At 53.3% G+C, this 27,500-nt stretch overlaps 1 protein-coding gene across 2 annotated transcripts in view; it reads left to right on the top strand.

Annotated features, from left to right (window-relative positions):
• The window catches only part of LOC143297802 (uncharacterized), an 86,370-nt gene that overhangs the window by 33,625 nt on the left and 25,245 nt on the right, over window positions 1–27,500 (top strand). For both annotated transcript variants that reach the window (XM_076610304.1, XM_076610303.1), the window contains exons 6-14: window positions 292–567; window positions 1,058–1,215; window positions 3,490–3,691; window positions 6,632–6,814; window positions 7,312–7,446; window positions 9,854–10,035; window positions 19,782–19,907; window positions 20,426–20,684; window positions 25,724–25,822. In XM_076610304.1, coding sequence (XP_076466419.1) covers window positions 292–567; window positions 1,058–1,215; window positions 3,490–3,691; window positions 6,632–6,814; window positions 7,312–7,446; window positions 9,854–10,035; window positions 19,782–19,907; window positions 20,426–20,684; window positions 25,724–25,822 — 1,620 coding nt within the window. The remainder of the gene's footprint in view (window positions 1–291; window positions 568–1,057; window positions 1,216–3,489; window positions 3,692–6,631; window positions 6,815–7,311; window positions 7,447–9,853; window positions 10,036–19,781; window positions 19,908–20,425; window positions 20,685–25,723; window positions 25,823–27,500) is intronic.

Here is a 27,500-nt window from a genome sequence, read left to right on the forward strand (position 1 = left end):
ACCACCACCACCATCATCAGTAGCAGCATCAGCACTATCACTGCCGCCTTCCCCTTCCCTACTACCACCGCCATCATCATCACATCATCATTATCATCATCATTATCATCATCATCATCATCATCATCATCATCATCAACAGCCAGTGTTATCTTTCCTGGCAGTGCCAGTGTATGTAAAACAAAGAGGAAAAAAATAAAGAACACTGCCACTCCCAGTGATATTTACCACACACACACACACACACCTCTCTGTCACACACACACACACCTCTGTTCCCTACCCTCTCAGACCCAGCAGTACCAGCCAACATCAGGCACAATGAGACCAGCGACGGCGTTCTTCAAGTCAGCTGGGACCAGAGGGGAAACTTTTCCAGAGCGCGGTGCACGCTGGATAGGAATGGCCGCCCCGTCCACCCCGTCAAATCCAGCACAGCCACGTGCCGATGGCCCCACCTGCCACTCCTCAAGAAGTTCCATGGTGTCAAAATCACTGTCTTCAACGGACAAGACAACGAAAGGGAACACAAGGATATCTGGGATTCACCTTACGCCACGATTCCCAGTGAGTTTACTTCTGGAAGGTTTGTGGAGGTGGAGGGGTGGGGGGGAGGACAAAGGGTTGGTATGGTGTGTGTGTGGTGGGGGGGGGGGTAGGTATGGTGTGTGGTGGGAAGGCTAGGTATGGTGTGTGTTTGGGGGGGGGGGAATTATGGTGTGTGTGTGGTGAGGGGGGGGGGGGGTAGGTATGATGTGTGGTGGGAAGGCTAGGTATGGTGTGTGTTTGGGGGGGGGGGGAATTATGGTGTGTGTGTGTGGTGAGGGGGGTGGGGGGGGGGTAGCGGGGGGTTGAGTTGTACACGGTGCCTTCCAAACACTGATGAAAAAAATGAGGGAAGTGCTTGCTGAATGATCACCTCACCCGATTGACCAGCACCAGCACTGACCGTGGCGCAAGTTGTGGGGGGAGGGGGGGGGTGGGACGGGAGGGAGGGCGGGCAATGAAGATGATGTTCCGTGCAGTAAGGTGAGGATTCCCTGGGCCTTTCTTTCAGGAATTGTCAAGACGCATGCATTCAGTCGTCCTTCCGTCACGTCTGTCGGTCTGAAGCTGGAAGAACACGAGGTCAACGTCACTGTGGGATACTACGTCATTAAGGACTCCTCCAAAAACTGCTACGCATATGACATGCAAAACAAGACCTGCGATATGGTTCGCATTGTCTGTCTGTCTGTCTGTCTGTGTCTTTCTGCATGTCTGACTCTGCCTCCCTCCCTCTCTCTCTTTCCCTTCCTCCCCCCCCCCCCGCCCCCACTCCCTCTCTCTCTCTTTCCTCTCTCTCTCTCTTCCCTCTCTCTCTCTCTTCCCTCTCTCTCTTCCCTCTCTCTCTCTCTCTTTCTCTCTCTCTCTCTCTCTCTCTGGTTACTTTTAGGAAAAAATGGCATGCTCGATGTTAACACATCGATGATGACGTTGACGATGACGTTGATGGAGACGGCCATTGTATTTCTTTTCACTTCTGCTTAAGGAGTCAGAAATGTAAAATGTCCTTCGAACATTTCTACAGCTCTTCCACCATGAGGATTTTTCCCCTCCGACGCAATATTTTACATCTGACGTGACATTCCTTCCAACGCAGTATTTCCTGTCTCACGTGATTCCCTATAACACCATGTTTCCCTGGTGATTCCTTCTGACACAGTGTGTCCCAGTGATTCCCTCTGGCGTGTTCCCCAGTGATTCCCTCTGACGCGTTCCCCAGTGATTCCCTCTGTCGTGTTCCCCAGTGATTCCCTCTGACATGTTGTTTCCTCAGTGATTCCCTCTGACGTGTTCCCCAGTGATTCCCTCTGACATAGTGTTCCCCAGTGAATCCCTCTGACATAGTGTTCCCCAGTGATTCCCTCTGACGTGTTCCCCAGTGATTCCCTCTGACATAGTGTTCCCCAGTGATTCCCTCTGACATAGTGTTCCCCAGTGATTCCCTCTGACATGTTGTTTCCCCAGTGATTCCCTCTGTCGTGTTTCCCCAGTGATTCCCTCTGACGCGTTTCCCCAGTGATTCCCTCTGACATAGTGTTCCCCAGTGATTCCCTCTGACGCGTTTCCCCATCCACACAGTTAACATCCAGTTTTCCCCTTGACTCTGCGTTTCGCTTTAGGTCTCCCCTTGACACAATGTTTCTCGTTTGACGTGGTGTTTCTCGTTTGACGTGGTGTTTCTCGTTTGACGTGACGTTTCCCTTGACACAATGTTTCTCGTTTGACGTGGTGTTTCTCGTTTGACGTGGTGTTTCTCGTTTGACGTGACGTTTCCCTTGACACAATGTTTCTCGTTTGACGTGGTGTTTCTCGTTTGACGTGACGTTTCCCTTGACGCAGTGTTTCCCTTTGACTCAATGTTTCCCGTTTGACGCAGTGTTTCCCTGACGCAGTGTTTCCCCTTGACACAGTGTTTCCCTTTGACTCAATGTTTCCCGTTTGACGCAGTGTTTCCCTTTGACTCAATGTTTCCCGTTTGACGCAGTGTTTCCCTGATGCAGTGTTTCCCCTTGACTCAATGTTTCCCGTTTGACGCAGTTTCCCCTGATGCAGTGTTTTCCCTTGACTCAATGTTTCCCGTTTGACGCAGTGTTTCCCTGATGCAGTGTTTTCCCTTGACTCAATGTTTCCCGTTTGACGCAGTGTTTCCCCCTGACGCAGTGTTTCCCCTTGACTCAGTGTTTCCCGTTTGACGCAGTGTTTCCCTGATGCAGTGTTTTCCCTTGACTCAATGTTTCCCGTTTGACGCAGTGTTTCCCCTGACGCAGTGTTTCCCCTTGACTCAGTGTTTCCCGTTTGACGCAGTGTTTCCCTGATGCAGTGTTTTCCCTTGACTCAATGTTTCCCGTTTGACGCAGTGTTTCCCTGATGCAGTGTTTCCCCTTGACTCAGTGTTTCCCTTTGACTCAATGTTTCCCGTTTGACGCAGTGTTTCCCCTTGACTCAATGTTTCCCGTTTGACGCAGTGTTTCCCTGACGCAGTGTTTCCCCTTGACTCAGTGTTTCCCGTTTGACGCAGTGTTTCCCTGACGCAGTGTTTCCCCTTGACTCAGTGTTTCCCGTTTGACGCAGTTTCCCCTGATGCAGTGTTTTCCCTTGACTCAATGTTTCCCGTTTGACGCAGTGTTTCCCTGATGCAGTGTTTCCCCTTGACTCAATGTTTCCCGTTTGACGCAGTGTTTCCCTGATGCAGTGTTTCCCCTTGACTCAATGTTTCCCGTTTGACGCAGTGTTTCCCCTGACGCAGTGTTTTCCCTGGACTCAATGTTTCCCGTTTGACGCAGTGTTTCCCCCTGACGCAGTGTTTCTTCTTTGTGTCCCCCCCCCCCCCCCCCCACAGTGAACAGATCAGCTCTGCTAGCGTGCTGCTGTTGCTGCTGCCACTGGATCGTGAGCGGGTGAAGATTTGATGATAATTGTGAACGTACTCTCTTCATGCTACAGCCCCGAAAACTGAGGAAATGCCAAGAGCGTGGCAGTGACTCAGAAAGGACTAGGATACAGACCTCTTCAGTTCTGCTGACGATTGAGGACTTGTCGCCCGGCACGCAGTACCAGTTCCAACTGACACCCTGGTTCTGTAACGTCACCAGAATGTCTGGAACAACAACCAAACTGGAACCAGTGACAACGGAACTCTTTAGAGGTATTCCCCGAATATGTTTGTATTGTATTGTATCATTTATTTCCGCTACTGATTTCTCGGTGTGAAATTCGGGATCCTTTCCCCAGGGAGAGCGAGTCATCACAGCACAGCTCTACACCTTTGTGGGTTTTTAGAGTGGGTTTTTTGTTTGTTTGTTTTTTGACCGCTAATGTGTTTGTTTTACTGTCGGAGTGGGATGTTGTTGGGGACAACTCTTTGTTGCCGTGGGTTCTAGCTTTCTTTTTGTTTTGTGTCGTCGTGGTTTTTTTCCCGTGCGCTACGTGCATGCTGTAACGGGACCTGGGTTTATCGTCAGCCCCACTGACCAGCCCCTCACATCCACCCCACTGACCAGCCCCTCACATCCACCCCATGTCCAGCCCCTCACATCCACCCCATTGTCCAGCCCCTCACATCCACCCCATGACCAGCCCCTCACATCCACCCCACTGACCAGCCCCTCACATCCACCCCATGTCCAGCCCCTCACATCCACCCCATGTCCAGCCCCTCACATCCACCCCACTGACCAGCCCCTCACATCCACCCCATGTCCAGTCTTCACATCCACCCCATGACCAGCCCCTCACATCCACCCCACTGACCAGCCCCTCACATCCACCCCATGACCAGCCCCTCACATCCACCCCATGTCCAGCCCCTCACATCCACCCCATGTCCAGCCCCTCACATCCACCCCACTGACCAGCCCCTCACATCCACCCCATGACCAGCCCCTCACATCCACCCCACTGACCAGCCCCTCACATCCACCCCATGTCCAGGGCCTCACATCCACCCCATGTCCAGGCCATCACATCCACCCCATGTCCAGGCCCTCACATCCACTCCATGTTCAGCCCCTCACATCCACCCCACTGACCAGCCCCTCACATCCACCCCATGTCCAGGCCCTCACATCCACCCCATGTCCAGGCCCTCACATCCACCCCATGTCCAGGCCCTCACATCCACTCCATGTCCAGGCCCTCACATCCACCCCATGACCAGCCCCTCACATCCACCCCATGACCAGCCCCTCTCATCCACCCCATGTCCAGCCCCTCACATCCACCCCATGTCCAGGCCCTCACATCCACCCCATGTCCAGGCCCTCACATCCACTCCATGTTCAGCCCCTCACATCCACCCCACTGACCAGCCCCTCACATCCACCCCATGTCCAGGCCCTCACATCCACCCCATGTCCAGGCCCTCACATCCACCCCATGTCCAGGCCCTCACATCCACTCCATGTCCAGCCCCTCACATCCACCCCACTGACCAGCCCCTCACATCCACCCCATGTCCAGGCCCTCACATCCACCCCATGTCCAGGCCCTCACATCCACCCCATGTCCAGTCTCCAGTTGTTTTCACCAAACTTCCCAGGAACGTTCGTGCCAAGCTGTCGTCAGAGGTTTGCTGTGCAGTCCAACAGGACATTTTGTTTGATAGTTGTTATAGTTGTTTGGTGTCAGCTTTTCCCTCTACTTTGCTTTTTTTTTTTTTTTTTCTTTTTTTCTTTCTTTTTCCCGAACGTTCTGTCTCTCCTTTCCAGCCGCCCCCTCCCCAACACACACACACACACACACACACACAACCCTTCTCCCCCCCCCCCCCCCGCTCCTTTTTTTCTTATTCTTTTTGTGTGTGTGTCTAATATTTAAAGTGGAGAGACATTAAACTGAAGACCACTACTACTACTGCTGCTATTACTACTACTGCTGCTGCTACTACTACTACTGCTGCTGCTGCTACTACTGCTGCTGCTGCTGCTGCTACTACTACTACTACTACTACCACTACCACTACCACTACTATTACTACTACTACTACTATCGCTGCTGCTGCTGCTGATGATGATGATGAATTTGTAGAAGAGGGGGTTAAAAATCCCAGTCCATTGTTTGAACTTGAACCTGAGAACAATGGCAGCCAGTCAAGTTGATTTCCCCGGGACCAGCGCTCCCCGAGTTGGGTGTGACGACACGTGGCCCCGCGGCACAAGATGTAAGGCGTTGGTGATCTGAAGCAGTGTTCACCAGTGGTCAGGGTTCAAGGCCCCGTTTGGGCATGGTGTTGTGTGTCCTTGGGGAAAAACACTTTACTCCGATTTTCCGTCCTCCACCTTGGTGTGTCAGTGGGGGCCTGCTTTCAGCTGGGGGAAGGTGAACACGGCTGAGGAGAGAACTGGGCCCCGCCTGCATCGGGTCAAACCATGGCATAACACAGTGGATGTTGATTCATTGTGTGTCTGTGTGCGCGCCCTTGTGTGTGTGTGTGTGTGTGTGTGTGTGTGAAACAGATGTGGTCGTCTCTGTCCACCGCTATCCACCCCCGTCCACCCTCCCTCCACCCACAATGCTCCTGGGTTTGCCCCCAGCAGTTTGTGGATTTATTCCTGTCAGTATTGATCCTTTTAGAGCGGCTGCCTTGTGTCGACCACCCTCTGTGAGCGCTGTACAAACACCGAGTGATTTGGACACCAGGCAAACAGCCTGGACACAGCCCACGGACAGTTATGTTCAGGAGTGTGTCATGCGTGTCTCTATCATTCAGTCAGCACACACACACACACACACACACACACACACACAAACACACACACACACACATATGTACGCTGGAGTGGATTCCACTCCATAAATTTCCCATGGACAACTCTTTTCTCACCGTGGGTTCTTTTATGTGCGTTAAGTTCACGCCTCTCACAGGGCACAGGTATGTCGTCTTACCCTAATGTCCGAGGCCCAGACCACCACTCAAAGTCTAGTGGGGGTGGTAACGGGGGCGGGGGGGGTGGGGGGGGGCAGGGAGACGGGTGTCGGATGTGTGTGTGTGTTGGGGGGGGGGGTGGGGTCTGTCAAGTGTGAGATTGGACTCCACCTCTCTCACATTCTCTCGTTGCCACAAGGCCACCCCATGCTCTCTTTCCAGTTTCTGGGGTCAGCGTCAGTGTGAACGGGACGACCCTCGACGTGACCTGGGCCCCTCCCCCACCCACCTTCCGCAATGCCAAGGTCACTGTCTTCCTCACTGACGTCACCATCGTCACATCACCTGGCGGTCCTGGCCGTGCTGTCCAAGGGAAGGAACCCACGGAGCTGTGTTCCGTGTCATGTGATTGATTTCTCTTTGTTACCAAGGGCGCCAGGCGTCATCGCTGTCATCGTCATATCGTTATCACTATTGTCATCGTCATATCGTTATCACTAAACATCACCAGCGTACTTATCATTTTTCATGCACAAAAATTAATGTGCCTGCGAATCGTTGTGCCACGCGTTTGTGTGTGTGTGTGTGTGTGTGTGTGTGTGACTATGTATGTCTGTCTGTATGTGTGTGCATGTGACTGTCTTTGTCTGTCTCTTTGTATGTGTAGCTGTGTGTATGTGATGTTGTCTGTGTTTGTGTGTGTGTATGTGTGTGTGTGTGTGTGTTGTAACTAGTATGCGACCGTCCGTCTGTGCGTGTGAGTGTAATTATATGTACGTGTGAGAGTATAATGTGTATGCGTGAGTATGTGTATCTCTGTGGATGTGTGTGCTCGCTCGCCTGCACATCTTTTAATCGTCCGTGCCCACGTGTACAACACTGTATCATTTTACATACCTCAGACAACTCCAGCAACCAAGCCTCTTGCCAAGGTCGAGCGCCACTTGCCTTCTGGTCGTACAAGGTGTCCGTTGTGGCCTACATGGAGCAAGGGAACACGACGTCTGAGGCTGTGGCCGTCACCACCGACATGACAGGTGGCTGTTTTCTTGTCTTTGTGTTGTTTCAGGTCCATACACTCTCGATTTGTCTTGTGTTTTGTCGTGTCGTGTCGTGTCGTGTCGTAACTACTACTGCTACTGCTGCTGCTGCTGTCTCTGCTGTTACTACTACTACTTCTAATACCATCACTTGTACTTCTGCTGCTACTACTACTGCCTCTACTCTTACTTCTTATATCATTACTTCTACGTCCACCGGTGCTGCTGCTGCTACTACTACTACTACTACTACTACCATTGCTTGTACTTCTACTACTACTGCTGGTGCTGCTACTACTACTTCTAATACCATGGCTTGTATTTCTACTACCACTGCTGCTGCTGCTACTATGTTTGTGTGTGTGTGTGTGTGTCCGCCTTACACCTGACATTGTTGTGTCCACCTTACACCTTACACCTGACAGTGTTGTGTCCACCTTACACCTTACACCTGACAGTGTTGTGTCCACCTTACACCTTACACCTGACAGTGTTGTGTCCACCTTACACCTTACACCTGACAGTGTTGTGTCCACCTTACACCTCACACCTGACAGTGTTGTGTCCACCTTACACCTGACAGTGTTGTGTCCACCTTACACCTGACAGTGTTGTGTCCACCTTACACCTCACACCTGACAGTGCTGTGTCCACCTCACACCTCACACCTGACAGTGTTGTGTCCACCTCACACCTCACACCTGACAGTGTTGTGTCCACCTGACAGTGTTGTGTCCACCTTACACCTTACACCTGACAGTGTTGTGTCCACCTTACACCTTACACCTGACAGTGTTGTGTCCACCTCACACCTCACACCTGACAGTGTTGTGTCCACCTCACACCTGACAGTGTTGTGTCCACCTGACACCTGACAGTGTTGTGTCCACCTCACACCTCACACCTGACAGTGTTGTGTCCACCTCACACCTGACAGTGTTGTGTCCACCTTACACCTGACAGTGTTGTGTCCACCTCACACCTGACAGTGTTGTGTCCACCTTACACCTGACAGTGTTGTGTCCACCTTACACCTTACACCTGACAGTGTTGTGTCCACCTCACACCTCACACCTGACAGTGTTGTGTCCACCTGACAGTGTTGTGTCCACCTTACACCTCACACCTGACAGTGCTGTGTCCACCTGACAGTGTTGTGTCCACCTCACACCTCACACCTGACAGTGTTGTGTCCACCTTACACCTTACACCTGACAGTGTTGTGTCCACCTGACACCTGACAGTGTTGTGTCCACCTTACACCTGACAGTGTTGTGTCCACCTTACACCTCACACCTGACAGTGTTGTGTCCACCTGACACCTCACACCTGACAGTATTGTGTCCACCTCACACCTCACACCTGACAGTGTTGTGTCCACCTTACACCTCACACCTGACAGTGTTGTGTCCACCTGACACCTCACACCTGACAGTATTGTGTCCACCTCACACCTGACAGTGTTGTGTCCACCTGACAGTGTTGTGTCCACCTTACACCTCACACCTGACAGTGTTGTGTCCACCTCACACCTCACACCTGACAGTGTTGTGTCCACCTCACACCTCACACCTGACAGTGTTGTGTCCACCTGACAGTGTTGTGTCCACCTTACACCTCACACCTGACAGTGTTGTGTCCACCTCACACCTCACACCTGACAGTGTTGTGTCCACCTGACAGTGTTGTGTCCACCTTACACCTCACACCTGACAGTGTTGTGTCTACCTCACACCTTACACCTGACAGTGTTGTGTCTACGTCACACCTCACACCTGACAGTGTTGTGTCCACCTTATACCTTACACCTGACAGTGTTGTGTCTACCTCACACCTTACACCTGACAGTGTTGTGTCCACCTTACACCTCACACCTGACAGTGTTGTGTCTACCTCACACCTCACACCTGACAGTGTTGTGTCCACCTTATACCTTACACCTGACAGTGTTGTGTCCACCTCACACCTTACACCTGACAGTGTTGTGTCCACCTTACACCTCACACCTGACAGTGTTGTGTCCACCTCACACCTCACACCTGACAGTGTTGTGTCCACCTCACACCTGACAGTGTTGTGTCTACCTCACACCTCACACCTGACAGTGTTGTGTACCACCCTACACCTGACAGTGTTGTGTCCACCTTACACCTGACAATGTTGTGTCCACCTTACACCTTACACCTAACATGGTTGTGTCCACCTTACACTTCACACCTGGCAGTGTTGTGTCCACCTTACACCTGACAATGTTGTGTCCACCTTACACCTGACAGTGTTGTGTCCACCTTACACTTCACACCTGGCATTGTTGTGTCCACCTGACACCTCACACCTGGCATTGTTGTGTCCACCTGACACCTCACACCTGACAGTGTTGTGTCCACCTCACACCTGCCCACAGCCCCAGGCCAGGTCCCCAGACTGAACGTCATGACACTGGACACTGGTCAACCAGCAATGGACTGTGACGGACTGACGCTGACCAATCAGAGCTCGGCCTGCGTCACGTGGGAGACTTTAGCACCACGTGACCGTCACGGAGTCGTCGAACACTACGAGTACACGGTCACCAGAGACGAGAAGGTATCTATGAAGACATGGTTATTTTGTTTGTTTTAAATTAGATTACACGATGTCATCGAATGATTGTGTCATTTAGTGGACAGGGGGAAAAGCGTGCGGTGATTGGCAACTGAAGAAGGAAAGAAAGAAAGAACAAGGAGGGAAAAAGAAAGAAAGAAAAGAGTAAGAAGGAAAAACAGAAGAAATAAAGAAAGGAAAAGAAGGGGGGGGGAGAAAGGCAGAAAGAAAGAAACAAACAAAAGACAGGAAGCAAGAGGAGAAACCATCGTGGCTGTCACGTGATTCCCGCGTGGCTGGAGAGGGGTGGGTGGGAGGGGGAGGATTACTGGTACATACATAACGATCCAAGACGTGTTTTTATGCTCACCATCAGAAACAAGTGTTTGTCAAAAAGTATGCTGGAAGCGGAGCAGTTTTATCCAAAGCACCCCACATGGATCGTCAATGCGTTGTTTTACGATCACGGTACAGACCTGTCCAGCCATGCCTGTCTTCATCACAGCTTTTCGACTTCATGCATATCATTTTCGGCCGTATTCACTTCAGACAACTTCCCTCAGCAGAGCTATGAACAACGGATTGCGCGAGTTGTACACTGATGGACCTGCCTCTCTGATCAAGGACAGGTGCGACCTAACCCCTCCCCCCCCCCCCCCACCGTCCCCGCCCCCCTCCCAAAGAGGCTACTCGTTGTCAGAGTCCGTACCAGCAGTGTGGAGTTTAACGACCTGTTGGCAAGTTGTGACGAACGGTGTCCTGCGATAGTCTTTCCTCAGGTGTCAGGGGGATAGTCTTTCCTCAGGTGTCAGGGGGATAGTCTTTCCTCAGGTGTCAGGGAGATAGTCTTTCCACGGGTGTCAGGGGAGATAGTCTTTCCTCAGGTGTCAGGGAGATAGTATTTCCACGGGTGTCAGGGGAGATAGTCTTTCCTCAGGTGTCAGGGAGACAGTATTTCCTCGGGTGTCAGGAGGGATGTCAGGGGGGATAGTCTTTCCTCAGGTGTCAAGGGGATAGTCTTTGCTCAGGTGTCATGTGGGATGTCAGGGGGATAGTCTTTCCTCAGGTGTCAGGGGGGGATAGTCTTTCCTCAGGTGTTAGGGGGATAGTCTTTCCTCAGGTGTTAGGGGGATAGTCTTTCCACAGGTGCAGTCAGTGGGAATGGTTGTCGTGGTGTGTGTGTGTGTGGTGACAGAGGGGCAGTCAGTGGGAATGGTTGTCGTGGTGTGTGTGTGGTGACAGAGAGTCAGTGGGGATGGTTGTCGTGGTGTGTGTGTGTGTGGTGACAGAGGGGCAGTCAGTGGGAATGGTTGTCGTGGTGTGTGTGTGTGTGGTGACAGAGGGGCAGTCAGTGGGGGATGGTTGTCGTGGTGTGTGTGTGTGTGGTGACAGAGGGGCAGTCAGTGGGGAATGGTTGTCGTGGTGTGTGTGTGTGTGGTGACAGAGGGGCAGTCAGTGGGGGATGGTTGTCGTGGTGTGTGTGTGTGTGGTGACAGAGGGGCAGTCAGTGGGGAATGGTTGTCGTGGTGTGTGTGTGGTGACAGAGGGGCAGTCAGTGGGGAATGGTTGTCGTGGTGTGTGTGTGGTGACAGAGGGGCAGTCAGTGGGGAATGGTTGTCGTGGTGTGTGTGTGTGTGTGGTGACAGAGGGGCAGTCAGTGGGGGATGGTTGTCGTGGTGTGTGTGTGTGTGTGGTGACAGAGGGGCAGTCAGTGGGGAATGGTTGTCGTGGTGTGTGTGTGTGTGGTGACAGAGGGGCAGTCAGTGGGGAATGGTTGTCGTGGTGTGTGTGTGTGTGGTGACAGAGGGGCAGTCAGTGGGGAATGGTTGTCGTGGTGTGTGTGTGGTGACAGAGGGGCAGTCAGTGGGGAATGGTTGTCGTGGTGTGTGTGTGTGTGGTGACAGAGGGGCAGTCAGTGGGGAATGGTTGTCGTGGTGTGTGTGTGTGTGGTGACAGAGGGGCAGTCAGTGGGGAATGGTTGTCGTGGTGTGTGTGTGGTGACAGAGGGGCAGTCAGTGGGAATGGTTGTCGTGGTGTGTGTGTGGTGACAGAGGGGCAGTCAGTGGGAATGGTTGTCGTGGTGTGTGTGTGGTGACAGAGGGGCAGTCAGTGGGGAATGGTTGTCGTGGTGTGTGTGTGTGTGGTGACAGAGGGGCAGTCAGTGGGAATGGTTGTCGTGGTGTGTGTGTGTGTGGTGACAGAGGGGCAGTGAGTGGGAATGGTTGTCGTGGTGTGTGTGTGGTGACAGAGGGGCAGTCAGTGGGGAATGGTTGTCGTGGTGTGTGTGTGTGTGGTGACAGAGGGGCAGTCAGTGGGGAATGGTTGTCGTGGTGTGTGTGTGGTGACAGGGGGGCAGTCAGTGGGGAATGGTTGTCGTGGTGTGTGTGTGTGTGGTGACAGAGGGGCAGTCAGTGGGGAATGGTTGTCGTGGTGTGTGTGTGTGTGGTGACAGAGGGGCAGTCAGTGGGGAATGGTTGTCGTGGTGTGTGTGTGGTGACAGGGGGGCAGTCAGTGGGGAATGGTTGTCGTGGTGTGTGTGTGTGTGGTGACAGAGGGGCAGTCAGTGGGGAATGGTTGTCGTGGTGTGTGTGTGTGTGGTGACAGAGGGGCAGTCAGTGGGGAATGGTTGTCGTGGTGTGTGTGTGGTGACAGAGGGGCAGTCAGTGGGGGATGGTTGTCGTGGTGTGTGTGTGTGTGGTGACAGAGGGGCAGTCAGTGGGGAATGGTTGTCGTGGTGTGTGTGTGGTCACAGAGGGGCACTCAGTGGGAATGGTTGTCGTGGTGTGTGTGTGTGTGGTGACAGAGGGGCAGTCAGTGGGGAATGGTTGTCGTGGTGTGTGTGTGTGTGGTGACAGAGGGGCAGTCAGTGGGGAATGGTTGTCGTGGTGTGTGTGTGTGTGGTGACAGAGGGGCAGTGAGTGGGAATGGTTGTCGTGGTGTGTGTGTGTGTGGTGACAGAGGGGCAGTCAGTGGGGAATGGTTGTTGTGATGTGTGTGTGGTGACAGAGGGGCAGTCAGTGGGGAATGGTTGTCGTGGTGTGTGTGTGGTGACAGAGGGGCAGTGAGTGGGAATGGTTGTCGTGGTGTGTGTGTGTGTGGTGACAGAGGGGCAGTCAGTGGGGAATGGTTGTCGTGGTGTGTGTGTGTGTGGTGACAGAGGGGCAGTCAGTGGGGAATGGTTGTCGTGGTGTGTGTGTGTGTGGTGACAGAGGGGCAGTGAGTGGGAATGGTTGTCGTGGTGTGTGTGTGTGTGGTGACAGAGGGGCAGTCAGTGGGGAATGGTTGTCGTGGTGTGTGTGTGGTGACAGAGGGGCAGTCAGTGGGGAATGGTTGTCGTGGTGTGTGTGTGGTGACAGAGGGGCAGTCAGTGGGGAATGGTTGTCGTGGTGTGTGTGTGGTGACAGAGGGGCAGTCAGTGGGGAATGGTTGTCGTGGTGTGTGTGTGTGTGGTGACAGAGGGGCAGTGAGTGGGAATGGTTGTCGTGGTGTGTGTGTGTGTGGTGACAGAGGGGCAGTCAGTGGGGAATGGTTGTCGTGGTGTGTGTGTGGTGACAGAGGGGCAGTCAGTGGGGAATGGTTGTCGTGGTGTGTGTGTGTGTGGTGACAGAGGGGCAGTCAGTGGGGAATGGTTGTCGTGGTGTGTGTGTGTGTGGTGACAGAGGGGCAGTCAGTGGGAATGGTTGTCGTGGTGTGTGTGTGGTGACAGAGGGGCAGTCAGTGGGGAATGGTTGTCGTGGTGTGTGTGTGGTGACAGAGGGGCAGTCAGTGGGGAATGGTTGTCATGGTGTGTGTGTGGTGACAGAGGGGCAGTCAGTGGGGAATGGTTGTCGTGGTGTGTGTGTGGTGACAGAGGGGCAGTCAGTGGGGAATGGTTGTCGTGGTGTGTGTGTGTGTGGTGACAGAGGGGCAGTCAGTGGGGAATGGTTGTCGTGGTGTGTGTGTGGTGACAGAGGGGCAGTCAGTGGGGAATGGTTGTCGTGGTGTGTGTGTGGTGACAGAGGGGCAGTCAGTGGGGGATGGTTGTCGTGGTGTGTGTGTGTGTGGTGACAGGGGGGCAGTCAGTGGGGAATGGTTGTCGTGGTGTGTGTGTGTGTGGTGACAGAGGGGCAGTCAGTGGGGAATGGTTGTCGTGGTGTGTGTGTGTGTGGTGACAGAGGGGCAGTCAGTGGGGAATGGTTGTCCTGGTGTGTGTGTGGTGACAGAGGGGCAGTCAGTGGGGAATGGTTGTCGTGGTGTGTGTGTGGTGACAGAGGGGCAGTCAGTGGGGAATGGTTGTCGTGGTGTGTGTGTGGTGACAGAGGGGCAGTCAGTGGGGAATGGTTGTCGTGGTGTGTGTGTGGTGACAGAGGGGCAGTCAGTGGGGAATGGTTGTCGTGGTGTGTGTGTGGTGACAGAGGGGCAGTCAGTGGGGAATGGTTGTCGTGGTGTGTGTGTGTGTGTGGTGACAGAGGGGCAGTCAGTGGGGAATGGTTGTCGTGGTGTGTGTGTGGTGACAGAGGGGCAGTCAGTGGGGAATGGTTGTCGTGGTGTGTGTGTGTGTGTGGTGACAGAGGGGCAGTCAGTGGGGAATGGTTGTCGTGGTGTGTGTGTGTGTGGTGACAGAGGGGCAGTCAGTGGGGAATGGTTGTCGTGGTGTGTGTGTGGTGACAGAGGGGCAGTCAGTGGGGAATGGTTGTCGTGGTGTGTGTGTATGTGGTGACAGAGGGGCAGTCAGTGGGGAATGGTTGTCGTGGTGTGTGTGTGTGTGGTGACAGAGGGGCAGTCAGTGGGGAATGGTTGTCGTGGTGTGTGTGTGGTGACAGAGGGGCAGTCAGTGGGGAATGGTTGTCGTGGTGTGTGTGTGTGTGTGGTGACAGAGGGGCAGTCAGTGGGGAATGGTTGTCGTGGTGTGTGTGTGGTGACAGAGGGGCAGTCAGTGGGGAATGGTTGTCGTGGTGTGTGTGTGTGTGTGGTGACAGAGGGGCAGTCAGTGGGGAATGGTTGTCGTGGTGTGTGTGTGGTGACAGAGGGGCAGTCAGTGGGGAATGGTTGTCGTGGTGTGTGTGTGTGTGGTGACAGAGGGGCAGTCAGTGGGGAATGGTTGTCGTGGTGTGTGTGTGTGTGGTGACAGAGGGGCAGTCAGTGGGGAATGGTTGTCGTGGTGTGTGTGTGGTGACAGAGGGGCAGTCAGTGGGGAATGGTTGTCGTGGTGTGTGTGTATGTGGTGACAGAGGGGCAGTCAGTGGGGAATGGTTGTCGTGGTGTGTGTGTGTGTGGTGACAGAGGGGCAGTCAGTGGGGAATGGTTGTCGTGGTGTGTGTGTGGTGACAGAGGGGCAGTCAGTGGGGAATGGTTGTCGTGGTGTGTGTGTGTGTGGTGACAGAGGGGCAGTCAGTGGGAATGGTTGTCGTGGTGTGTGTGTGTGTGGTGACAGAGGGGCAGTCAGTGGGGAATGGTTGTCGTGGTGTGTGTGTGTGTGGTGACAGAGGGGCAGTCAGGGGGAATGGTTGTCGTGGTGTGTGTGTGGTGACAGAGGGGCAGTCAGTGGGGAATGGTTGTCGTGGTGTGTGTGTGTGTGGTGACAGAGGGGCAGTCAGTGGGGAATGGTTGTCGTGGTGTGTGTGTGGTGACAGAGGGGCAGTCAGTGGGGAATGGTTGTCGTGGTGTGTGTGTGTGTGGTGACAGAGGGGCAGTCAGTGGGGAATGGTTGTCGTGGTGTGTGTGTGTGTGGTGACAGGGGGCCAGTCAGTGGGGAATGGTTGTCGTGGTGTGTGTGTGTGTGGTGACGGAGGGGCAGTCAGTGGGGAATGGTTGTCGTGGTGTGTGTGTGGTGACAGAGGGGCAGTCAGTGGGGAATGGTTGTCGTGGTGTGTGTGTGGTGACAGAGGGGCAGTCAGTGGGGAATGGTTGTCGTGGTGTGTGTGTGTGTGGTGACAGAGGGGCAGTCAGTGGGGAATGGTTGTCGTGGTGTGTGTGTGTGTGGTGACAGAGGGGCAGTCAGTGGGGAATGGTTGTCGTGGTGTGTGTGTGTGTGGTGACAGAGGGGCAGTCAGTGGGGAATGGTTGTCGTGGTGTGTGTGTGTGTGGTGACAGAGGGGCAGTCAGTGGGGAATGGTTGTCGTGGTGTGTGTGTGGTGACAGAGGGGCAGTCAGTGGGGAATGGTTGTCGTGGTGTGTGTGTGTGTGGTGACAGAGGGGCAGTCAGTGGGGAATGGTTGTCGTGGTGTGTGTGTGTGTGGTGACAGAGGGGCAGTCAGTGGGGAATGGTTGTCGTGGTGTGTGTGTGGTGACAGAGGGGCAGTCAGTGGGGAATGGTTGTCGTGGTGTGTGTGTGGTGACAGAGGGGCAGTCAGTGGGGAATGGTTGTCGTGGTGTGTGTGTGGTGACAGAGGGGCAGTCAGTGGGAATGGTTGTCGTGGTGTGTGTGTGTGTGGTGACAGAGGGGCAGTCAGTGGGGAATGGTTGTCGTGGTGTGTGTGTGTGTGGTGACAGAGGGGCAGTCAGGGGGAATGGTTGTCGTGGTGTGTGTGTGGTGACAGAGGGGCAGTGAGTGGGGAATGGTTGTCGTGGTGTGTGTGTGGTGACAGAGGGGCAGTCAGTGGGGAATGGTTGTCGTGGTGTGTGTGTGTGTGGTGACAGAGGGGCAGTCAGTGGGGAATGGTTGTCGTGGTGTGTGTGTGTGTGGTGACAGAGGGGCAGTCAGTGGGGAATGGTTGTCGTGGTGTGTGTGTGTGTGGTGACAGGGGGGCAGTCAGTGGGGAATGGTTGTCGTGGTGTGTGTGTGTGTGGTGACAGAGGGGCAGTCAGTGGGGAATGGTTGTCGTGGTGTGTGTGTGTGTGGTGACAGAGGGGCAGTCAGTGGGGAATGGTTGTCGTGGTGTGTGTGTGTGTGGTGACAGAGGGGCAGTCAGTGGGGAATGGTTGTCGTGGTGTGTGTGTGGTGACAGAGGGGCAGTCAGTGGGGAATGGTTGTCGTGGTGTGTGTGTGTGTGGTGACGGAGGGGCAGTCAGTGGGGAATGGTTGTCGTGGTGTGTGTGTGGTGACAGAGGGGCAGTCAGTGGGGAATGGTTGTCGTGGTGTGTGTGTGGTGACAGAGGGGCAGTCAGTGGGGAATGGTTGTCGTGGTGTGTGTGTGTGTGGTGACAGAGGGGCAGTCAGTGGGGAATGGTTGTCGTGGTGTGTGTGTGTGTGGTGACAGAGGGGCAGTCAGTGGGGAATGGTTGTCGTGGTGTGTGTGTGGTGACAGAGGGGCAGTCAGTGGGGAATGGTTGTCGTGGTGTGTGTGTGTGTGGTGACAGAGGGGCAGTCAGTGGGGAATGGTTGTCGTGGTGTGTGTGTGGTGACAGAGGGGCAGTGAGTGGGAATGGTTGTCGTGGTGTGTGTGTGGTGACAGAGGGGCAGTCAGTGGGGAATGGTTGTCGTGGTGTGTGTGTGGTGACAGAGGGGCAGTCAGTGGGGAATGGTTGTCGTGGTGTGTGTGTGTGTGGTGACAGAGGGGCAGTCAGTGGGGAATGGTTGTCGTGGTGTGTGTGTGTGTGGTGACAGAGGGGCAGTCAGTGGGGAATGGTTGTCGTGGTGTGTGTGTGGTGACAGAGGGGCAGTGAGTGGGAATGGTTGTCGTGGTGTGTGTGTGTGTGGTGACAGAGGGGCAGTCAGTGTGAATGGTTGTCGTGGTGTGTGTGTGTGTGGTGACAGAGGGGCAGTCAGTGTGAATGGTTGTCGTGGTGTGTGTGTGGTGACAGAGGGGCAGTGAGTGGGGAATGGTTGTCGTGGTGTGTGTGTGGTGACAGAGGGGCAGTCAGTGGGGAATGGTTGTCGTGGTGTGTGTGTGTGTGGTGACAGAGGGGCAGTCAGTGGGGAATGGTTGTCGTGGTGTGTGTGTGTGTGGTGACAGAGGGGCAGTCAGTGGGAATGGTTGTCGTGGTGAGTGTCTGACTGCAGTTCAGGGGTTAATCAAGAGGTAGTTAGGGGGTGCTCAGTGGGTAATCAGGGGGAAGTCGGGGGGTAGTCGGGGGGTGGGGGGGTCAGGGTGTAGTCAGGTGGGTAGTCAGGGGGAAGTCAGGGTGTAAGGTGGAAGTCGGGGGGAAGTCACGGGGAAGTCAGGAGGCACTCAGGGGGGGGTTAGTCAGGGGGTACTCAAGGGGGTAGTCAGGGGGGGCAGCCAGGGGGCTAGCCATGGGAGAAGTCAGGGGGTAGTCAGGGGGCGGGGGGTAGTCAAGGGGTAGCCATGAGAGAAGTCAGGGGCTAGTCAGGGGGGTAGCCATGAGAGGTCAGGGGCTAGTCAGGGGGGTAGCCATGAGAGGTCAGGGGCTAGTCAGGGGGGTAGCCATGAGAGAAGTCAGGGGCTAGTCAGGGGGGTAGCCATGAGAGGTCAGGGGCTAGTCAGGGGGGTAGCCATGAGAGAAGTCAGGGGCTAGTCAGGGGGGTAGCCATGAGAGGTCAGGGGCTAGTCAGGGGGGTAGCCATGAGAGAAGTCAGGGGCTGGTCAGGAGGTAGTCAGGGGGAAATCATGGGGTAGTCAAGGGGAAGTCAGGGTGTAGTCAGGGGGGTAGCCATGAGAGAAGTCAGGGGCTAGTCAGGGGGGTAGCCATGAGAGAAGTCAGGGGGAAGTCAGGGCGTAGTCACGGTGTAGTCAGGAGGTAGTCAGGAGTAGTCAGGGGGTAGTCAGGGGGTAGCCATGAGAGAAGTCAGGGGCTAGTCAGGGGGGTAGCCATGAGAGAAATCAGGGGGAAGTCAGGAGGTAGTCAGGGGGAAGCCAGGAGGTAGTCAGGGGGTAGTCAGGGAGAAGTCAGGAGATAGTCAGGAGGTAGGAGGTAGGGGGAAGCCAGGAGATAGTCAGGGGAGAAGTCAGGGGGTAGTCAGGAGGAAGTCAGGGGGAAGCCTGGGGGAAGTCAGGGGGTAGTCAGGAGGAAGTCAGGGGGAAGCCTGGGGGAAGTCAGGGGAGAAGTCAGGGGGTAGTCACGGTGTAGTCATTGGGAAGTCACGGTGTAGTCAGGGGGTAGTCATGGGGAAGTCACGGTGTAGTCAGGGGGAAGTCACGGTGTAGTCAGGGGGAAGTCACGGTGTAGTCATGGGGAAGTCACGGTGTAGTCAGGGGGTAGTCACGGTGTAGTCATGGGGAAGTCACGGTGTAGTCAGGGGGAAGTCACGGTGTAGTCATGGGGAAGTCACGGTGTAGTCAGGGGGTAGTCACGGTGTAGTCACGGTGTAGTCATGGGGAAGTCACGGTGTAGTCAGGGGGTAGTCACGGTGTAGTCAGGGGGTAGTCATGGGGAAGTCACGGTGTAGTCAGGGGGTAGTCATGGGGAAGTCACGGTTGCCTCGGCTGTTGTCTCGGCTGTTGTCTGGGGTTAAGTCTGTGAGCCAGGCCGTCTCCAGCACACCGGCAGCCAGTCCTCATGCTCCGTCGACGGCAGACTGCCACCAGCAGAGCCACGAGCCGTCATCCGAGGAGGGAAAGTCGGCCTTGCCTTGAGACCATCAGCACGGCCTGGTTCAGACCACGGGGTGAGGGGGTGGGCTTGGGAAACTGGCGGTCCAAACACCGGCGACCCAACCTGGCTCAGCATCAGTCCTTGCTGCAGTCTGCTCGTATATATCTTTTTCTTCTTTCTTTTGTCTATCTATCTATCTACCTATCTATCTATTTATCTACTTACTTGTTTATTGACTGGACGGCGGACGAGGTGGACTGGTGTGTAAGGGTCAGTGCAGAGGCTGTGGTAGCAGCCTGACAGTGAGGCTGAGGTGGACTGGTGGTTTTGTGCAGGTGGTGGTGACGGGCAGAGGCAGGGAGTGTTCTCACGGGAGAGACACAGGCAGGGTACGGCACACCCTCCCTACCCAGTGCCAGGCAGCTCTCAGACTTGTGGCCAACTGCAACTACACACTGTCTGTAAGCACTCTGTGCCTCCGTTTGTCTGTCTGCCTGTCTGTCTGTCTGTTTGTCTGTCTGCCTGTGTGTGTGTGTGTGTCTGCCTGTCTTTGTGTCTGCCTGCCTGTCTGTGTGTCTGTCTGTATGTCTGCATTTCTGTCTGCCTGTCTTTCTCTCTCTCTCTCTCTCTCTCTCTCTCTCTCTCTCTGACACACACACACACACACACACACACACACACACACATAACCATATTCACACACACACACACTGACCTTGTCCCCACAAGACAAAACAAGACAAGACAAAACAAGACAAGCTAAGAAGTATATATTTCAACAATACCAACAAAAACCTTAGCAGAGGGTGCATGAAAAAAACAAAAAGCATTAAAACACAGCAATTTTCAATCAGGAAAAATGAAGTGGCAAAGAACTCCGTAACTTACATAAAGACGTAGAAATCATAGCAATAGAAGAAGACGGAGAAGAAGAAAGTGTAGAAGAAGAAGAAAAACACAGTGCAATCCAATGCAACAGATCCGCGCGGTATCCCGTGACGACCTGACAGGAAGACGCACCACAAAGTCCTTCGCGATGCCTCACGTGGACCCCCCGCCCGAACCCAGTCCTCAGGACATGGACAAGGCGGTGCCCAAAGAGAAGGTGAAGGCCCAAAATGGAGTCATCCACTTCGTCATCCAGCAACCGCGGGTGTTGTTGGGTCCGGACTCCAACAGCAAATTGGGAGAGTTTCTGCTGGTGATGTCGCCCGGTCAGCACCCTCAGGATTATGCCAGTAAGTCCGTTCTCCTCCTTTTCCTTCCATGCACCCCCCCCCCCTCCCGCCCCCGGCTTCCCCCCGGCCAACGCCTCCCACCGCCACCCATCTCACACACACACACGCGCGCGCGCGTGCGCCTCGTTGACAGTGTATCTGTGTCATGTGTGTGTGTAATAGGGTTACTGTGATGTATGTCTGTGTGTCTTCTTCTTCTTGTTGAAATACGTGAAGAGTCAACGTACGAATTGTTCAACATATTCCTCCAGGTGTGTGTGTTGTGTCAAAGCCTGGTTCCCTGCCCATTCCACACTGTTGTCAGTCCATCGTCCTTAGTTGTTGTTTCTTCCCCTCTGTCTGCCTCCCACAACAGTTCCTTGGAGGATTGTTCAAACAATGCCATTGGATCTTGTTACATGGCGATAAATAAAAACAGACAAAAATAGGTGGCGCTCTCAGCGTGGCGATGCGATCTTCTTGGGAAAGAGCAACTCGATTTTCACAGAGAAATCTGTTGTGACGAAAAGAGTTACGCAATGCAATGCACTGTTATGATGACGATGATGATGATGATGTTGTTGATGATTCTGATGATGATTATGCACTATTGTGAAGATGATGATGATGATGATAATGACTTTTGTTGTTGTTGTGATCAGGTCAGATAGATATATCTGCTACTGGTAACCTGGATCCCAATACTACCTGTCACAGGGTCGAATTGCTGGCGACTAAACCAGCACCCCCACCAGTCCTCTCAGGAGGATGGTGAGGAGGGTGGCTAGACACCCTGGTGGAATTAAATGACCCATCAAAGGGCGCCAGCTCTGGAGAGCTACCTGCGGCCATCTAGCTAAGGGCGTAAACCCTGACAGAAAATCCAGTGCGGGGCCACTAAGGCGGTTGGATGGCAAACTTTGTCACTTTCCGGCAGCTCCTGCGGCCGCGTTGGCACCAAAACATAACAGCCTTGCTGTTCCTTTGGATCTATCAGCGAGGTGGAGAGGGGGGACAAGCTGCATGGGCAACAGCCTGTCTTCCATATTACATTGCCCAGGCTTATATCCGTCCATCCATCCACAAACACCTTGCACCTAAAACCTGGAGAGGACACTCCAGCTTCGCTACTAGCACTAGCGTCGGAACAACACGTGAAGCAACAATTACCGGTTATAAGTCAGCGCTCAATTGGCGTAGAGCCGACGCCAGGAGTTGCTTCTGACGGTGGGAGGGACCCTCGTGTCCCACTGGACAGCTACCGCCCGCCCAAGCTGGGCAGCCCCCAGCCAGTTATGTGCTGTCCCGCCACAGCCTGCCTTCTTCTATGGGTGTATGAAGATTAGGAGAATATCCGACAAGCAGGTCGTTAATTTCCACACCAGGCAAAAAGAAAACTTCAAGAAACGGATCAACAATGAAACTGGCCTGTTGGAATGTCCGGACAATGATGCCTGGGCTCTCCCAAGATCTGCAAGACATCAGTGACGCCAGAAAGATGGCCGTCATAAACAGCGAGCTACAGAGACTAAATGTGGACATTGCCACTCTGCAGGAAACACGGTTGGCTGACTCAGGAACACCAAAGGAGAGGGACTACACCTTCGTCTGGCAAGGAAAGAGCTCTGATGCCCCAAGAGAGTACGGAGTAGGCTTTGCAGTCAGGAACAGCCTGCTGAACATGATCGAACCAGGCAGCGGCGGTTCAGAACGACTATTGACTCTCCGCCTCAACACTTCCAAAGGCTATGTCACTCTCGTCAGCGCATATGCTCCAACACTGTCCGCCTCTCCAGACCCCAAGAATGAGTTCTACGAAAATCTCGCATCAACCATACGGAACATCCCCAGGACAGAACAACTTGTTCTCCTGTGCGACTTCAATGCCAGAGTGGGTGCAGACAACGATTCGTGGCCCTCCTGTCTCGGTTCCTTTGGAATGGGGAAAATGAATGAGAATAGACAGCGACTACTTGAGTTTTGTACCTGCCATGAACTGTGCATCGCCAATTCCTTCTTTAAGACGAAGCCCCAACACAAAGTCTCCTGGAGGCACCCGAGCTCAAAACATTGGCACCAACTGGATCTGATCCTAGTAAGACGAGCTGCCATCAAAAACCTTCTCCACACTTGCTCTTACCACAGCGCAGACTGCGACATGGACCACTCTCTGGTATGCTGCAAGATCAGACTGCAACCAAAAAAGTTCCACTGCTCAAAGAAACAAGGGAACTCTCGCATTGACGTCAGCAAGATGTCTCAGCCAGACCTTGTAGAACAGTTCGCAGAGGCCTTTGAGAGAGAATTCGATGCATTGCAGCCCAGAAACTCTGCCACAGAAAGATGGGAAATGCTACGAGACACCATGCACCGCATTGCTATGGCCACCTTTGGGAAGAAAACCGCGAAGTCCCACGACTGGTTTGAGGTCAAATCATCAGAGATGACTCCCATTATTGAGGCCAAGCGCGCTGCACTCACTGAGTACAAACGGTCACCCAGCGAGAAGAACCTGCAAATCCTCAGGGCCGCCAAGAGTAAGGTTCGGTTTAACGCCAGGCGATGTGCAAATGAGTACTGGACAGAGCTCAGTGAAGAGATACAGAATGCTGCTGAAAGAGGCAACATCCGAGGGATGTATGATGGCATCAAGAAGGCACTGAGACCAACACAGAGCAAGACTGCCCCCCTCAAAATCCTCCACTGGGGAAGTAATCAACGATCCTAGCCAGCAGATGGAGAGATGGGCAGAACACTACTCCGACCTCTACTCCACAAGAAACATGGTGTTCAACTCAGCCCTCGATGTCATCAAGTGCATGCCGGTCACGAAAGAACTAGACGCAGAGCCAACTGAGGACGAACTCAGCAAGGCCATTAACAGCCTGACATCAGGCAAGGCACCTGGCAGTGACGACCTCACTCAACACTGCAAGACTACTCTTCTGCATCCTCTGCATACAGTCCTCTGTCAATGCTGAAATGAGGGAGCTGTACCGCAGGACAAACGGGACGCCAAGATTGTCACCCTCTACAAAAACGAGGGTGAGAGGAGCGACTGCAACAATTACAGAGGCATCTCACTTCTCAGCATTGTAGCAAAGTCTACGCTCGGGTCCTCCTAATTCGCCTGCAGAAACTGGCCAACCGCGTTTACCCGGAATCACAGTGCGGTTTCCGAGCAGAGAGATCCACGGTAGACATGATCTTCACCCTTCGCCAAATCCAGGAGAAGTGCAGAGAGCAGAGGATGCCCCTGTATGTCGCATTCATTGACCTCACCAAGGCCTTTGACCTAGTCATCAGAGACGGCCTTTTCAGGGCTTTTGGAAAGATCGGCTGCCCCCCCCCCCCAACCCCCCCAAACTGCACAGCTTGATTGAGTCCTTCCACTCCAGCATGAAAGGGACGGTGCAGTTTATATGGTAACCTCTCCAAGCCCTTCGACGTACGCAGCGGTGTCAAACAAGGCTGTGTCCTCGCCCCCACCCTATTTGGAATCTTCTTTGTTCTTCTCCTGAGACATGCGTTCAGCACAGCGCAAGAAGGGATCTACCTGCGGACCAGATCAGATGGCAGGCTCTTCAATCTCGCCCGCCTCAGAGCAAGGACAAAAGTCCGCGAAGCCCTCATCAGAGACATGCTCTTTGCTGACGATGCTGCAGTTGTGACCCACACCCAGCGGGATTTGCAGTCACTAATGGACCGCTTCTTCCAGGCCTACAAAGATTTCGGCCTGACCATCAATCTCAAGAAGACAAATGTCCTAGGCCAAGACACGCCATCTCCACCAGCCATCACCATTGATGACTACGAGCTTGAAGCCATCCATCAATTCACTTACCTTGGGTCCACCATCACCGACAACCTCTCTCTTGACACCGAGATCGACAAGAGGATCGGGAAGGCAGCCACAACGCTAGCCCGCCTCACACAAAGAGTGTGGACAAATCCCAATCTGACCATGAAGACAAATATGGCTGTATACAACGCCTGCGTCCTCAGCACCGTGCTGTATGGCAGTGAGGCTTGGACCATACATGCTCGTCAGGAGAAAAGGCTCAATACCTTCCATCTGAGAAGCCAACGGCGCATTCTCGGCATCTCCTGGCAAGACAAGGTGACAAACACTGAAGTCCCGACTCGCGCTGGCCTCCCGACCATGTATACCATGCTGAGACAGATTCGGCTGCGCTGGCTGGGCCACGTTCGCCGCATGGAAGATGGCCGCATCCCAAAAGACATCCTTTATGGAGAGCTCGCCACGGGGCAGAGAAGCATCGGCCGCCCACAGCTGAGATACAAAGACGTTTGCAAACGTGACATGAAGGCACTTGAGATCAACACTGAGTCCTGGGAGGACCTTGCAGATGACCGCAACAGACGGAGAAGCACTCTCAAGAATCAACTGCGGATTGGTGAGGACTAACTGTCAGCTGCTGCAGCAGAAAAGTGAGCTCGCAAAAAAGGGACGGCAGCCAATAGACCAGCATCAGTTTACACATGTGACCGCTGCGACAGAGACTGTCTCTCTCGCATCGATCTCTACAGTCACAGGCGACGCTGCTTGGTCCAAGCAGACAGCCCAATTAGACATTAGGTCGGATATACTCTATCCATGGTCAGCCATGACCGAAGGAGGCATACTACTACTGTGATCACAATCATTATCAATATCATCGTCATCATCATCATCGTCCTCATCATTATCATCGCCACACAGGTGTCTGCCTTGTCTTGTATTATTACCATTGTTATAATCTATCATTATCATCATCAGCAGCAGCAGCAGTAGTAGTAGTGGTAGTAGTAGTAGCAGTAATAATAGTAGCAGCAGCAGGAGCAGTAGTAGTGGTGGTAGTAGTAGTGCCAGTAATAATAATAGCAGCACCAGCAGCAGTAGCAGCAGCAGCAGCAGTAGTAGTAGTAGTAGTAGTGGCAGTAATAATAGTAGCAGCAGTACAGCAGCAGCAGTAGTAGTAGTAGTAATAGCAGCAGCAGTAGCAGAAGAAGCATGATGATGGTGATGACTGACGGGGGTAATGGCTGTGTGAATGCAGCCCCCGAGGAGTACCCGCAGCATTACTCTGGCTGGAGGGACCGGCAGCAAGCCCTGTTCAACGGCACTGGCTACCTGGTGGCGATGCACAGCCTGGCAGGTACGCTGATGGCTTCTCTTCTTTCTGTAGTGTCCCAGCCTTGCCGGAGACACACAAAGTGTGTGTGTGTGTGTGTGTGTGTGTGTGTGTGCAAACCATACAAATAAACCATACAAATCCAATCCAGCACCGTATCTTCTGGGACTGGAACCCACAGGACGCTGCCTTCCTGGCCAGGTTCACCACCAGGACACCACTGCACCGCTTGTTCATTAAAGAAGTCAGGAAAATCCCATAAAGTTTAACGACCAATCAGCTGACACCCGTTTCATTAAAGAAGTCAGGAAAATTCCCAGAAGTTTAACTACCAAACGGCTGACACCCGTTTCATTAAAGAAGTCAGGAAAATCCCCTGAAGATTAACTACCAAACGGCTGACACCCGTTTCATTAAAGAAGTCAGGAAAATTCCCAGAAGATTAACTACCAAACGGCTGACACCCGTTTCATTAAAGAAGTCAGGAAAATTCCCAGAAGATTAACTACCAAACGGCTGACACCCGTTTCATTAAAGAAGTCAGGAAAATTCCCAGAAGATTAACTACCAAACGGCTGACACCCGTTTCATTAAAGAAGTCAGGAAGACTCCCTGAAGTTTAACGATTAATCGGCTGATGCCTATGAAGTCCACTCATCAATGTCTTAGTTCGTTGGAGGTTATACCCCGTTTATATCTCTGGACATCAGTACCCCGATATACATCTGTGGACAGCAGTATATATCTGTGGACAGTACCCCGTTATATATCTGTGGACAGCAGTACCCGTTTTCATCTATGGACAGCAGTATATATCTGTGGACAGTACCCCGTTATATATAATTATGTGGACAGCAGTACCCCGATATACATCTGTGGACAGCAGTACCCCGATATACATCTCTGGACAGCAGTACCCCGTTATACATCTGCGGACAGCAGTACCCCGATATACATCTGCGGACAGTACCCCGATATACATCTGTGGACAGTACCCCGTTATACATCTGTGGACAGCAGTACCCCGTTATACATCTGTGGACAGCAGTACCCCGTTATACATCTGTGGACAGTACCCCGATATACATCTGTGGACAGTACCCCGTTATACATCTGTGGACAGCAGTACCCCGTTATACATCTCTGGACAGCAGTACCCCGATATACATCTGTGGACAGTACCCCGTTATACATCTGTGGACAGCAGTACCCCGATATACATCTGTGGACAGCAGTACCCCGTTATACATCTGTGGACAGTACCCCGTTATACATCTGTGGACAGTACCCCGATATACATCTGTGGACAGCAGTACCCCGTTATACATCTGTGGACAGCAGTACCCCGTTATACATCTATGGACAGTACCCCGTTATACATCTGTGGACAGTACCCTGCTATACATCTGTGAACAGCAGTACCCCATTATACATCTGTGGACAGCAGTACCCCGTTATACATCTGTGGACAGTACCCCGATATACATCTGTGGACAGTACCCCGTTATACATCTGTGGACAACAGTACCCCGTTATACATCTGTGGACAGCAGTACCCCGTTATACATCTGTGGACAGCAGTACCCCGTTATACATCTGTGGACAACAGTACCCCGTTATACATCTATGGACAACAGTACCCCAACAAAGGCCTCCGTTATACATCTGTGGACAGCAGTACCCCGCCACAAAGTCCCTCCGT

This window comes from Babylonia areolata, chromosome 23 (genome assembly GCF_041734735.1).
Source record: "Babylonia areolata isolate BAREFJ2019XMU chromosome 23, ASM4173473v1, whole genome shotgun sequence".
NCBI lineage: Eukaryota > Metazoa > Mollusca > Gastropoda > Neogastropoda > Buccinidae > Babylonia > Babylonia areolata.